Raw genomic sequence first — 15052 nt, forward strand, 5'->3', positions numbered from 1 at the left:
AAAACATGGGTTCTGTGAAGATGCTGGGATGTTAGGTAAGTAAGAGAGCCCACGTGGGCTAGCTTGTGAGAGACACTGATCCTGCAAGAGAATATGAGGGCAAAGTGGCAACTTCCAGGGGCCAGAAGTTTGAAGACTGGGCTTGGCGCAGTGGAAGATTTCCTGTTATGTGCACGGCTGCGTCGATGGGATCTTTTCAGCACAGAATCTCCTTCCATTGTCACTGGCTAAGGGATTCTTGCCCTCTCAAGATAGAAATCAAGAGAGGAGGCAAGATTCAAAAGAAGGTTTACTGAAAAACAAAGTGGAGGGAAAGGAGAAAGGGAGGGAGCTTGGTGCATCAAGGGAGACACTCTAATGAAGAATGACTCCCGGGATCTACGCAAGGCTGGGTTCTTCACGCAGGCGCAGGATGGATTTCATCGTTTTCTAGGTTCCCACCAGGAACTGATACCCGCCTGCGCAGGTGCAGAGCGGAGCTCTTTGCTTTCCAGGAACCCTTTGCTTTCACCGTCAGGAGTCAAACAGCACCTGGGTACAGCGGAGCTCTCTGCTTTCGAGGGCCGGTGTCAACCAATGCATGTGCAAAGCAGAGCTCTTTGGAAAGTGCCCGAATAGAAACTAAACTTATATAGGAGAGGCTCAACCGAAAATTGAAGAGCATTCCCATCCTTTTAAGAGATGCTCAGCCTGTCTAACCATGGCTCGCCTCTGAGCCCGTCTAACCACACATGGGCAAGATCCATGTCTTTGAAACATTGTTGGCATTGCCAAGGACCAAAACAAACCATCTATCCATTCTGTTTGACTATCTCCCCTCATCCCCCGCCCCCAATATTCAGTCTTTCTTGACTGGCTGGAAAGATGGTAAAACAAACAAAAAGAGTATGGAAAGGGGATTTAATTAAAGGGCATGGGCTAAATAAAAAAGTTGTGACATTTCATCTTTTCCTTAGCACCACACCAAGAGTAGGTGAGAAAGAGATGAGAGATCTTCCTTACTCCATTCTTTGGTTGCCTAAATTGGGAAGGTTTCAGCCAGTTATTTCCCAGGACAGGAGCTGAAAGCAATTCTGTTGGGGGCACAATGCACATGTGTTAACACTCTCTCCCCTGAGCGGTTGGCAGGGGGACAATCCTCACCTGCTTGTGATGGGGCCCCTGTCATGCACAGCCTTGGGCCGAGTCTCCAAGTCCACGTATTGTCAATCAGCACACAGGAAGTCAACTTGCTGGCCAGAGCCCAGACCTCGGCGAGGGCAGGGAGGAAGCTGCTCGCAGGACTAGGAAAACCCGTTCTGTTGTGTGAGGTGCAGTGCACACAGGGAGCCCTGATCAAGGAGGTGAGCCTGCAGGAAATGTCACTGGAGGACCTACATGGTGTTTGCTAATCTTGAGTGGGTCCCTGGCTGGGAGATTTAAAAAAATTGTATATAAATTGGGTAAGATGCCCTTGTTCAATGGAGAAACAGGGGTAGAGATAAAGTGAGTGACTCTGAGCATTAAAGAACAAACGTGTGAAACCTGCCCCTAATGGAAAAGCTGAAATAGAGGGAAAAGTCTAACAAAGATGGAATTAAGCATTTGCCAGTCTTGCGGACAAAGATTTGGAAATGTCTTTCTTCCTGCAGAAGGAGCTCAGCTGGTTCACCTTCAATCGTGTGGATGAGGGTGATGCAGGGAAGCTGAAAGCAGAACCGGAGTGAAAACAAAAGGAGCATTGCTCCGTTGGGCAGGTCAGGATATGGGGGCATCACTCATCACCAGGGAGCTGAAAATCAAAGCCATGCTGACATGCCACTCATACCCACTAGGAAGGCCATCTATATATATATATAAAAGGCTAATATGCAAAGTGTCCCCTCAGGCATTCAATCAGGAGAATGGAGTTCCATCACTCGCTATGACGTGTGCTGACCACCAGGGGGCGGCACGGAACATGGTGGGCAACCAGTGGTGGCAGCAGGGCACTGAGGGAGCGAGGGAACAAGGAGGTGGGGAGGCAGGGAGACGGGGAGGTGGGGAACCTGATTGGCCCTGTTTACAGGCCAGGCCTGGGGACCCTACCCGTGCACGAATTTCATGCACTGGGCCTCCAGTAATAAATAAAAACAAAACAGAACTGGAAACAGCAAGTGTTGGTGAGGATGTGGAGGAATTGGAACCCTCACACACTGCTGTGGGAATGTAAAATAGTGCAGCTGCTTTGAAAAACAATGTGGCAGTTCCTCAAAAGGTAAAACATAAAGTTATCATATGACCCAGCAATTCTATTCCTGGGTAAAGAGAAATGAAAACTTGTATGCACACAAAAATGTGTATACAAATGTTCATAGCAGCATTATTTATCACAGCCCAAAGTGGAAACAACTCAAATATCCTCAGGCTGGTGAATGGATAAACAAAATGTGGTCTATCCATACCCATATTTTATGACAAGGGAATATCATTCAGTCATAAAAGGGATGAAATACTGACACACGCTACAGCATGGACGAAACTTGAAAACATGATGCTCAGTGAAAGATGCCAGACACAAAAGGACAAATACCGTATGATTCTATACATATGAAATGTCCAGAACTGGCAAATACATTGAGACAGAAAGTAGAATAGTGGTTGCCTAGAGTGGGGAATGGGGAATGGGAGGATCAGGGAAATTATGATTAAGGTTCTGATGTTTCTTTTTGGGGTGATAAAAATGTCCTAATGTTGATTGTGGCAATGGATACACAACTTTGTGAATATACTAAAAGCCACTGAACTGTACACTATTAATGTGAGTGAATTGTATGGTATGTGAATAATATCTCAAGAAATCCATTTAAAGGAAAAGAATTTTGGTGGGCCAGTGAGTCTCTTCTCAGCTGGGCTAGGGGAGATCTCATGTTATCCCCCCATCCACAAATGGGTCTATGAAAGGACTGGCCTGAGCCAGACAAAGCAAACAATAAAGGACTTTCTTATTATAATAAGTGCATAGATAAGGGGTATAGATTCCCTCCTGAGCCACACATAGGATGTGAGAATTAGAAAAGAAAATGGCACCCTAAAAATTCAGAACCAAGAAGAATCAACTTGTAATGCCTGAGTGTAGCAAACTTCAGCCATATAAGAGAGCACTAGTTTGTTCTGCAAGACACTATCCAGCCGACTGCACCTTCCCAGGAGCCCTCTGGGTTCCCATGTTCCCTGCATTATAGCATCAACACATGTCCCAGTCTCTGGCTCATGGAAGCCAAATGCCAGGTATCTTCCCAAAAAGGCTCGAAGCTCCTTTAGGACAGAGATCTCTTGTTTATTTCTCTTTATATACTTGATTTCTCTAAAATAGTAACTTACATACAATAAGCACAAAAATTTTTGCTTAAAAAAAAGTGAGTTGGGCACTTCTACTTCCAGTAGCAATGGTATAAAGAATTGGTACCAACCTGGCCAGTGGAACAACTAAAAATGTTGTACAAAATATTAAAAAACTGCAAATAGACCTGGGCCAACATCCAAGTAGGACAAAGATCTCCAGAGGTGAATCCCACATTTTAAAAACATATATCTTTATTGATTTCAGAAAGGAAGGGAGAAGGAGAGAGAGATAGAAACACGAATGATGAGAGAGAATCACTGATTGGCTGTGTCCTACATGTCCCCCACTGGGGATCAAGCCCGAAACCCAGGCATGTGCCCTTGACGGGAATTGAACCTGGGACCCTTCAGTCCGCAGGCTGATGCTCTAGCCACTCAGCCAAACCAGCTAGGGCAATCCCACATTTTGATGTTCTCTGTCCAGCAGCATAAGGACTGTTTGTTTGCTGATCTGAAGAGTGAGCCGAGAATCTGAGTTGAATGTTTTTCAACTTCATGGGGCTATGAAAAAAAGTTGCTGCATGACTGTAACCCAGCTACATCAAGTAGCCCAGTCAATACCCAATCCTGAAATAGGATTAAGGAGGTCCCACACTGACAATGCCCCAGGCATCTGACAAAACAAAACAAACAAACAAACAAACAAACAAAAAAAACCCTCTCTGGAATAAGATAGCATGATTCCCAGCCCCAGAATATCCTACAAATAATTTTTCAAAAACAATGGCCAGCACAGAGATAATCAGGCTCATAAGGTGGTCTTTCTCTCCCTGTCCCCTCCACTCTCTCTAAAATCAAGAGCCAACAGGTAAACAGACCACTAAAATAGATCCACAGGGCGCCTAGATATTAGAATCAGACATAGATTATGAAGATAATTCTGCTTGCTATATTCAAGATAAAAACCAAGCTTGAAAATTTTGGCAGGAAAGTGGGATATTCTGAAAAGTTATGGAAAGTTTTAAAAAAGAAATAGAAATTTTAGAACTAAAAGAATATATCATGATCAAATTTAAAAACTCCATGGAAGGGTCTAATAGGAAATTAAACACAGCTAAAGAGAGAATTAGTAAAATGGAAGTTCTGTGTGTTTATAAAAATTTGTGAGGGATGTCTTATTTCACCCCCAAAAGTAAACTTACTTTGATAGTGTGTTTTCTCCTCACTTTGTTAAATTGTAAACACTTTGTTCTTACAAAAGACCTTTTCCCCCAACATGATGTTCTGTGAAAACTCTTTTAAAAAAGAATTAAGTGGTAAAAAAGTGTTTTGCATTTGAGATGAAGCCAAGAAAGCAAAAAAAAAAAAAACCCCAAAAAAACAATAACAAAAAAACCCTAATACTAATACTCCTGGTTAATATAATCTCTAATACTAGCAGAAATTTTAGCATAAAACCTTGGCCCACTCTAATGCCACTGAGCAATCTTTTCCCTGCATCTCTCTGGAGAATATTGAACTGGGTATTTTGCAGACCACAACACAGACTGTGAGGTTACTCCAACCCCATAGCTAGAGGAAGGAAGTATTGTTAGCAGAGCCACTGATGTACCAGGTGAGAGTCACTAGTGGCTGAGTGATTCTGATAAGGTCATGCATGCTTGCCTATTCCCCACAGACTTGCTCCCTTCTTAGGTGAAGGTGTGAAGTGTGTGCGTATGTGTGTGTGTGATCAGTAGCTTCCCTCAGTATTGTGTAACCTTTGACACATAGGGCTTAAGTTTTATGGTTAACCTTGAGTTGATATTCTGAATAAAACATTCAAGAGTGCCCAGCTGGTGTGCTCAGTAGTTGAGCGTCAACCTATGAACCAAGAAGTCTGGTTCGATTCCAAGTCAGGGCACATGCTCAGGTTTCAGGTTCAGTCCCCTGTGGGGGATGTGCAGGAAGCAGCCGATCAATGATTCTCATCATTGATGTTTCTATCTCTCTCGCCCTCTCCCTTCCTCTCTAAAATCAATAAAAATATACTTTAAAAAACTCAAGAGTGAAGTGTGAAGAGAAAAACAAAGAAAAACAAGAGATGACTTAAGCACAAGGTTTGCTGACTTTTCAGCTTCAACAATGGAAGCCAGAAGTAGTAGAATTATATCCTTGATGTGTTGGAAAAGAACTTCTACGTAGTGAAAAATCTTGCATTAAAGGGTACTTTAGCCAAAACCGGTTTGGCTCAGTGGATAGAGCGTCGGCCTGCGGACTCAAGGGTCCCAGGTTCGATTCCGGTCAAGGGCATGTACCTTGGTTGTGAGCATATCCCCAGTAGGGGCTGTGCAAGAGGCAGCTGATCGATGTTTCTCTCTCATCGATGTTTCTAACTCTCTATCCCTCTCTCTTCCTCTCTGTAAAAAATCAATAAAATATATATTTAAAAAAAAAAAGGGTACTTTAGAATGTTCTTCAAGTAGAAGAAAAATTGTCCAAGGGAGGAGATTGGGGATAGAAGAATAAATGAAATGTGAAATGCAAGGGCAAATCCAAATGAATAGTGACTTTATAAAATAATATCTTGTTGGGATTATGATATATATATGTATAGAAAATTCAAAACAATAAATGTACCTTATATGGGAGAGAGGTAAATATTCTAAATTTCTTGATTTTTCTAGGAGAGGAGTAAAGGTAATAATTCCTATTTGATAGTGATTACTCAAGGTTGCGTATTGTAATTTCTCAAATATAATCACTAAAAAATAATAAGAGCCTGAATAACTATCAAACTAACAGAGGAACAAAATGAAATATAAGCAACTTAACCTTGAACCTTCCTGTATGTTTGGACTAGCTGCTCCAGCCTCCGGGGCATGCCCCATTCTCCCAGCCTGTGAGCAGCAGCAGAGAAAAAAAAAATTATGTATTTTCTTGCCCTGTACACACCTTGAGGTGAGCAAAACATTTTAATTTGAACCACAAGGGAAATTGTGTACATCCAGAAATTGTGGCCAGTGTGGCAACCAAATCGGTGCCAAGTTCTGGGAGGTGATCAGTGATGAACATGGCATTAATCCTACCAGCACCTGCCATGGGGACAGCAACCTGCAGTTGGATCGCATCTCCATGTAGTACAATGAAGCCACAGGTTGAAAATACGCTCCTCTTGCTATCTCAGTGGATCCAGAACCTGGGACCATGGACTCTGTTCGCTCAGGTCCTTTTGGCCAGATCTTCAGAGCACACAACTTTGTTTTTGGTCAGCCTGGGCCAAGGGCCACAACTGGGCCAAGGGCCACTATACAGCAGGGGCCAAGTTGGTTGACTCAGTTCAGTATGTGGTGTGGAAGGAAGCAGAGAGCTGTGACTACCTGCAGGGCATCAGCTGACCCACTCCCTGGGCTGGGGCACAGGCTCTGAAATGGGCACCTTCCTCACCAGCAAGATCCATAAAGAGTATCCTGACTGCATCATGAACACCTTCAGTGTGGTACCTTCACTCAAAGTGTCTGACACTGTGATTGAGCCCTACAATGCCACCTTCTTTGTCCATCAGTTGGTAGAGAATACTGATGAGACCTACTGCACTGATAACGAGGCCCTTTATGACGTCTGCTTCCACACCCTCAAGCTGACCATGCCAACCTGCCAGGACCTGAACCACCTCATCTCAGCTGCCATGCACAGTGTCACCACCTGCCTCTGCTTTCCTAGCCAGCTCAATGCTGATCTCTGCAAACTGGAAGTCAACACAGTGCCCGTCCCATGCCTCCACTTCATGCCTTGCTTTGCCCCTCTAAGGAGCCATGGAAGCCAGCATCGGGCCCTCACTCTACCCAAACTCATCCAGCAGGTATTTAATGCCATGATCATGATGGCTGCCTGTGACCCCTGCCATGGCCCATACCTCACCATGGCTGCTGTCTTCTGTGGACAGCAGATGAGGGAGGTGGATGAGAAAATGCTCAATGTGCAAAACAAGAATAGCAGCTACTTTGTGAAATGGATCCCCAACAATGTCTCCCCCCCCCCCTCTCTCCTCTTCATTCTCTCTAAAATCAATGGAAAAAATATCCTTGGTTGAGGATTAACAACAAAAAAAATGTATGAATAGTAAAATAGCAATAAATACATACCTATCAACAATTACTTTAAATGCAAATGGCTTCAATCAAAAGACTTATGGTAGCTGAATAATAACAAAACAAGACTCTTACATATGTTTTCTACAAGAGACTCATTTCAGATTAAAAGACAGACTAAAAATAAGGGGATAGAAAAAAATATTTAATAAAATTATTTTGAACTGAATTATATATAATGAAAATTTTAACAACAAAATTTATGGAATAAAGCTAAAGCAGTGCTTGAAGAGAAAATTATAGCCAAATTGCTTCACTAGTGAATTCTATCAAAATTAAAGAAAGAAAAAATACTTACTTATATATCTCTTTGAGAAAGTAGAAAAAGCTTTTCCAATTATCTTTGGGAGACTAGCATAACTTTTATACTAACACCTAACAAAACAGTACTAGAAAAAGAAGACACAGGCCAATGTCATCATATATAATAAAAGAGTAATATGCAAATTGACTGTCACTCCAACACACAAGATGGCTGCACCCATGTGGTCAAAGATGGCTGACCCCATGTGGACACAGGATGGCCACCACAAGATGGCCAGCAGGGGAGGGCAGTTGGGAGGGACCAGGCCTGCAAGGGAGGGCAGTTGTGGGCGATCAGGCCAGCAGGGGAGGGCAGTTGGGAGGGACCAGGCCTGCAAGGGAGGGCAATTGGGGGTGATCAAGACTGCAGGGGAGGGCAGTTAGGGGTGACCAGGTCGGCAGAGGAGGGAAGTTGGGGGTGATCGGGCCTGCAGGGAAGGGCAGTTGGGGGGGGGGGACCAGGCCTGCAGGGGAGGGCAGTTAGGGGCAATCAGGCTGGCAGGGGAGTGGTTAGGGGGTGATCAGGCTGGCAGGCAGAAGTAGTTAGGGGCAATCAGGAAGGCAGGCAGGTGAGCAGTTGGGAGCCAGCAGTCCTGGATTGTGAGAGGGATGGCCGACTGCCCGTTTAGGCCCGATCCCAGTAGGAACGGGCCTAAACAGGCAGTCGGACATCCCTCAAGGAGTCCCAGATTGGAGAGGGTACAGGCTGGGTTGAGGGACACACACCCCCCCATGCACAAATTTTGTGCACCGGGCCTCTAGTTCATGAATATGAGTGCAATAATCATAAAATAAAACAATATGAATCAAGTGATATATTAAAGAATAACATACCATGATCAACTTGAATTTATCCTAGGAATGCACACTGATTTAACATTAGAAAATAAATAAATGGAATTCATCACATTAATAAATTAAAAGAAAATTCATGGTCATGTCAGGTCTTGCAGAAAATGTGTTTGATAAAACTCAACATTTATATATAATAAAAACTCATAGGAAAAAATGAAACTTCCTGAATCTCATAAAGGATGCCAATAAAAGACTAGAGCTGAAAACTTTCAGCTTAAGATTTTGGATGAGATAAGGAAGCTCACTACTATAATTTCTAGGTAGCATTTAGCCAGTGTAGTAGGTAAGGAAGAGATATACTGGTAAATGGTATAAGGGTTGGAAGGGGGGAAACCTAAGACAGTCATTATCTACATCTATATCTATATATATAAAAGGCTAATATGCTAAGTGTCCCTCTGCCTGTCCGACTGGTTGCTATGATGCGTACTGACCACTAGGAGGCAGGCGCTCAATGGAAGAGCTGCTGTGATGCACACTGGCCATTTACAGAGAAACAGCAGCGCGGACCTGGTGCTGAAAAAGCAGCACTTGGCTTCCCCCAAGTGGGACACAGGCCCAGCCACTACCCCGTAGCGACACCCCACCAAATCCCAGCCAACACTGCTGAGACCCCATGGCACAAAATGTGGCCCACAGCCCAGCCCAGCCCAGACCAGAAACAGTGGCTATGGATACTGGGTAATGATGTCACGTAGCAACCCCCAGCTTCCTCTCCCTAGTATATATATAAAAGCCTAAGTGACCGGCCGACCAGCTGACCGGCCGAATGGTAGCTATGATGCTTACTGACCACTAGGGGGCAGACACTCAATGCAGGAGCTGCTGAGCTGCAGTGACTTGGCAGCTGCAGTTCTCAGGTGACGCATCAGAACCAGAGAGGAGGGAGCCTGATTCCGGGGTGTGTCACCTGAGAACCGCCCTCTCGCAATCCGGGACCCCTTGGGGGAAGTCAGAGAGCCGGTTTTGGCCCAATCCCCTCAGGCCAAGCCGAGGGACCCCACCATTGCACAAATCTGTGTACCAGGCCTCTAGTACTTAGATAAGGATTCTATATGAAGACAATCCAAAAGACTCTACTGATAAATGTTAGAATTAACAAAAGATTTTAACAGTGTTACTGGATATAGAATCAATATACAAAGATCAAGAGTGTTCCAGAAGTAAACAGAAAAATAAAATTTAAAAATACATTAAAAATAGCTTTAAAAAATATCAATGCCTAAAGAATAACATTAGAAAAAGATATGTAAAGTCCTCTAAATAGAAAACTAAAAAAATTACTGCAAGAAGTTTTTAAAAGACCCAAATAAATGGAGAGATATAATATATCCATGGATAAGAAGACTTAATAATGTAAGTACATCAACAAAAAACTGATCTACAATCCTAATAAAAATTTCAAAGGTTTTTAAGAAATAGAACTTGAGCCCTAGCTGGTTTGGCTCAGTGGATAGAATGTCAACCTGTGGACTAAAGGGTCCTGGGCTCGATTCCAGTTAAAGGTACATGCCTGGGTTGCAGGCTTGAACCCCATTAAGGGACATGCAGGAGGCAGCCGATCAATGATTCCCTCTCATCATTGATATTTCTATCTCTCTATTCCTCTCCCTTCCTCTCTGAAATCAATAAAAAATATATATTAAAAAAATAGAACTTGACAAACTGATTACAAAAAAAATGGAAATGATTCTAAAGTCTACCAACAATAGAATGGATAAATTGTGGCATATCTAGAGGATGGAGTGAAAATAAGTTAACAATGTACAACAATATGAATGACTCTTGAAAAGAAGCCAGATGCACGCATGTGCACACACACGGTCACAGGATTTAGAGATGCATGTTTTGATGAGAAATTATAGGTAAACACGAGGAAGTGATTAAAAAGTTGGATGGGCCCTAGCCGGTTTGGCTCAGTGGATAGAGAGTTGGCCCTGGGACCGAAGGGTCCCAGGTTCGATTCTGGTCAAGGGCAAATACCTAGGATCCAAGTGCAAGCGGCAGGCAACCAATGCATGTGTCTCTCTCACATAGATGTTTCTCTTTCTCTCTTCCTCCCTTCCACTCTCTCTAAAAACCAATGAAAAAATATCCTCAGGTGAGGATTAACAACAACAACAAAAAAGTTGGATGGGAGTGGAGAAGATTTCAACAGGAAAAGGGCACACAGTAGGTTCTGGGGTGCTAGCAGTGTTCTATTTCTTGACTTCAGTAGTGGTTATACAGGTATTTGCTTTATAATTAACCATTGGGTAGTACTTTTTTGTTCTGTGTACTTTTCTGTATGGGTGCCATATTTCACAATGGTTTTTGAAAGACAAAGAATATTTGTTTTCCACACTTAGAATCAGGGTGTCTTAAGTCTTCATCAGAGAGACAAAATGAAAGAGAATGTAAAATAAACAGCTGTTTAATGAACTGTAGCGTGACAAAGTCCATAGGGAAGGTAGTGGCTTGGACTGAGTCTAGGAAAAAAGATTGCCAAAGGCTAAGAACTTGCTGTTGTTTATTCAGCACTAACAATGGCAGAGGGACACTGTGACTGGAGGATCACCAGCCAGGAACAGGGATGACGCCTTGTTCCACCTCAGCCGGACAAAACAAACAGAATTACCGGCTCCCTGGGCTCTGCCTCTGGGCATGCTAAGAAGCCTTCACATGACTAATTTGGTTTCTTGAACATGTAGAGAACAACACAGTATTTATTCCTTGAATAAAAGGCATGAATATTCAGATTTCAGGAGAGGTATACTTCTGTTATATATTAATAAAATGATACTCTGGTTTAATTGTTTAGTTTCTACAGGCTTGTACAGTATGATGTAATTCCCTAGGGAATGATCACCTTTGGGTGATCTGATAAAATTGAGTTCTTGAACCTGTGTAGCAGAAGCTCAGACCCGAGTCCCAGCTTTACCCGTCAAATATACCTCCTAAGAGACTCAGGTGAACTCTTAGCCAGCTTATCTCATCTTATCAATAGCGCCTGGTTATCACCAAGGGCATATCTGGGAGGAGGACCCTGCCTGGGGAGAATTTTGGACTTGGAAATAATCTCTGTGGGGAGGACTTCCCTAACCCTCACATTTTATTTAAGAAGGAAGTTGGGCTCAGTAATAAAGACATCATAAAAAAAGAAAACTACAGACTAATATCCCTCATGAACACGAATACAAATATCCTCAAGAGAATGATAGAAAATAAAATCTAGAAATATATTCAAAGATTCATGACCATGTGGGGTTTATCCCAGGAATATAAGGCTAGTTCAACATTTGAAAAGCAATTAATATAATCCATAGCAATAGAATTAAAAGAGAAAAATCATATGATCATCTCAATACTATAGTGTCAGAGAAAGCATTTAATAAAATTTAACATCCATTCATGAGAAAAATTCTCAGCAAACTAAGAATATAGATCAACCAAAGGACTTGTGTGCATGCATACGAGCCTAACCAATGGTTAAGGACAACAAGGGGGTGGGGACATCTGTGTGGAGGGGTGTGGGATGGGAATGGGGGGATGAGGACAAATATGTGACACCTTAATCAATAAAGAAAAAAAAAAAGAATAGAAGGGAACTTCCACGAAAGGATAAACCTACAATGAACATAAAATTTATGGTGAAAGACTGAATCTTTTCTTCCTACAATTTGGATCAGGGTGAGGTTGTTCACTTTAATTACTTCTTGTCAATGTTGCAAGTCCTAGCCATTACAATAGGCATGAAAAATAAATAATATAAATTCAAATTGGCAAGAAAATCACAAAGCTAATACAGAGAGGTCCTGTATATCTTTTCCCCAGTTTTCCCCAATGGTAACATCTTATACAACATATAAAAACCAGGAATCTGGCATTAGTATAATGTTAGTAAACTGATTTTTGACGAATGTACCAAGGCAATTCAATGAAGCAATTCATTTGTGCTTTCAACAAATAGTGCTGGATCAACTAGATATCAGAATGGAAAGAATAAAGCTGACACAAAAATTAATTTAAAATGGATTATAGGCATAAACATAAAAGCTAAAGCTATATAACTTATAGGAGAAAATCTTCATGACCTTGGGGTTAATAAAGATTTCTTAGGACACAAGAAAGCACTCACTATAAAAGAATAAAAATGATAAAATAGACTTAAAATTTTAACCTCTTGGTCTTCAAAAGGCACCATTAAAAAAATGAAAAGGCGCCCGGCCTGTGGACTGAAGGGTCCCAGGTTCGATTCCAGTCAAGGGCACATACCTGGGTTGCAGGCTCAATCCCCAGTAGGGGGCGTGCAGGAGGCAGCCAATCAATGATTCTCTCTCATCATTGATGTTTCTCTCTCTCCCCTCCCTTCCTCTCTGAAATCAATAAAAAAAAATATTAAAAATAAAAGCAAAAGGCAAGCCATAAACTGGGAGAAAATATTTGTAACACATATATCTAACAGAGAAATAGTGTCCAGAGCATATAAAATCCTTTGTAACCCAAACACAGTCTGAACAACCCAATTAGAAAATGAACAAAAGTTAATAGGTATGGGGGTTTCTTTTTGGAGTAATGGAAATGTTCTGGAATTAACAGTGAATATACTAAAAACCACTGAAAAGTATACTTTAAAATGGTGAATTTTGTTATGTGAAGTATATTTCAATTTTAAAAAAGCACTCTAAAAATGGGCAAGAAACTTGAACAGACAATCCACAAAAGAAGAAATATGAATAGCCAATATGCATATGAAAAGATGTTTAAGGTAGTTAGTCATTAGGGCTAGGGAAATGTAAATTAAAACCACAATGAGTACCTCTTCACACCCACTAGAATGACTAAAAATTTTTTTTAAAATTACAATCCCAAGTGGTAGATGATGTTGTGTAGCGGCGGGAACTCTCCAGCACAGTTAGTAGGAATGTAAAATGGTACAACCCCTTGAACAGTTTGGAGTTTCTTATAATATTAAACACACCTATCCATAACCAGCAATTCCACTACTAGGTATTCACCCAAGAGAAATACCTAGTTCTACAAAGAGATTTGTACACAAATGTTCACAGCAGCATTATTCATAATAGCTAAATAGTGGAAACAGCCCAAAAGTCCATCAACTGAAGAATGGATAAACAAATTGTGACATAGCCATACAACAGAATTCTATCCTATATAATAAAAGGCTAATATGCAAATAGACCCAACGGCGGAACAACTGAACAACCACTCGCTATGATGTGCGCTGAACACCAGGGGGCACACGCAGAACATAGCAGGTGTCGGCAACAGGCGGCAGAGCGTGAAACATAGCGGGCATCGGCCATGGCGGGATGGTGAAGCAGGTGAGCAGAGGCGCCAGACCAGGGGGGGGGGGTGCTGGTTGCTGTCATCAGGGCGAGCGTCTGGTGGTTACTGGAAATTCTTTGCTCCTGCACACCGCAGTCCTACCCGGCGCTTGCACCTGCTGCTGGCGCTGGCCCCACTCGCACCCACTGCCAGCGCTGGAGCCACTGCTCATACTCACTGCTAGTGCCTCGCGCCAGCCCCAATCACTTGGTGCCATCAGCGGGTGTGAGCGGTGGCTGCCGGCCCCAATCGCCCCTCAGGGCTTCTCCACCTCCCCCTGCTCCTGAGGGGTGATTGGAGCTGGCAGCCACCTCTCGCACCTACTGCCAGCGCCGACCCCGCTCGCACCCACAGCCAGAGCTGGAGTTGCTGCTCGCACCCGCTGCCGGTGCCTGGCGAGCTCAGCACTGTTAGCTGGTGCAAGCGGGGCCAGTGCCGTCAGCGCGTAGGAGTGGCGGTGGCAGGAGTGGAGATGCCTGCAGACAGGGGACAGGGGCCGCAGCAAGAGGGACCAGGCGGGAGCCAGAGGATGGGCTGAGACCCGCCCCTGTGCCCACATGCAGCCTCGCGGTCCACAGTTCCTTTCAAGGTGCACAAATTCGTGCACTGGGCCCCTAGTTTAGCAATAAAAAGGAAAAAATGGCTGGTACAGGAAAAACATGATTGGATCTCAGAGACATTATGTTGAACAAAAGAAGCCAGACCCAAAACGAGTGATTCCAGTTATACAAAAGTTCTAGAACAGGCAATAGAAATCAGATCGGTAGTTACTTGGAGCAGAGGTAGGGGTTGGGGAATTGACTATATGGGAGATGAGGGAACTTTCTGGATAGATGATGTTCTATATCCTGATTGTAATGGTAGTTCTGTGAGGGCACACATTTGCCAAAACTCATCAGACTGTAGAGTTAAAATCTATGCATTTTAATATATATCAGTTATATCTCAGCAAACTTAAACAAATGTAAAAGAGCATGAGACCTGGAAACAAACTACCTGGGGTTGAGTCTTTCGTCCTGGCTCCACCGTTTAAAAGCTGTATGACCTTGGACAAGTCACCTATCCTTTTGAAACCCCAGTTTCCTCATCTGAAGAACGGGGATGCCACTCAGATTCAAGAGAGGGAATACACT

The 15052-nt window shown here is 43.0% G+C and overlaps 1 protein-coding gene across 1 annotated transcript; it reads left to right on the forward strand.

The window, feature by feature from the left end:
- Nucleotides 1-6306: 6306 nt before the first annotated feature.
- LOC307110358 (tubulin beta chain-like) lies at nt 6307-7375 on the forward strand (the record flags this gene model as incomplete). The annotated part of the gene is given in 3 exon segments (XM_079789447.1): nt 6307-6561; nt 6564-6669; nt 6672-7375. Coding segments are annotated over 3 exon segments (882 nt in total). The 5' UTR covers nt 6307-6489.
- Between the last annotated feature and the right edge of the window lie 7677 nt (nt 7376-15052).

Source organism: Cnephaeus nilssonii (genome assembly GCF_951640355.1).
Source record: "Cnephaeus nilssonii genome assembly, chromosome: 2".
NCBI classification, from domain to species: domain Eukaryota; kingdom Metazoa; phylum Chordata; class Mammalia; order Chiroptera; family Vespertilionidae; genus Cnephaeus; species Cnephaeus nilssonii.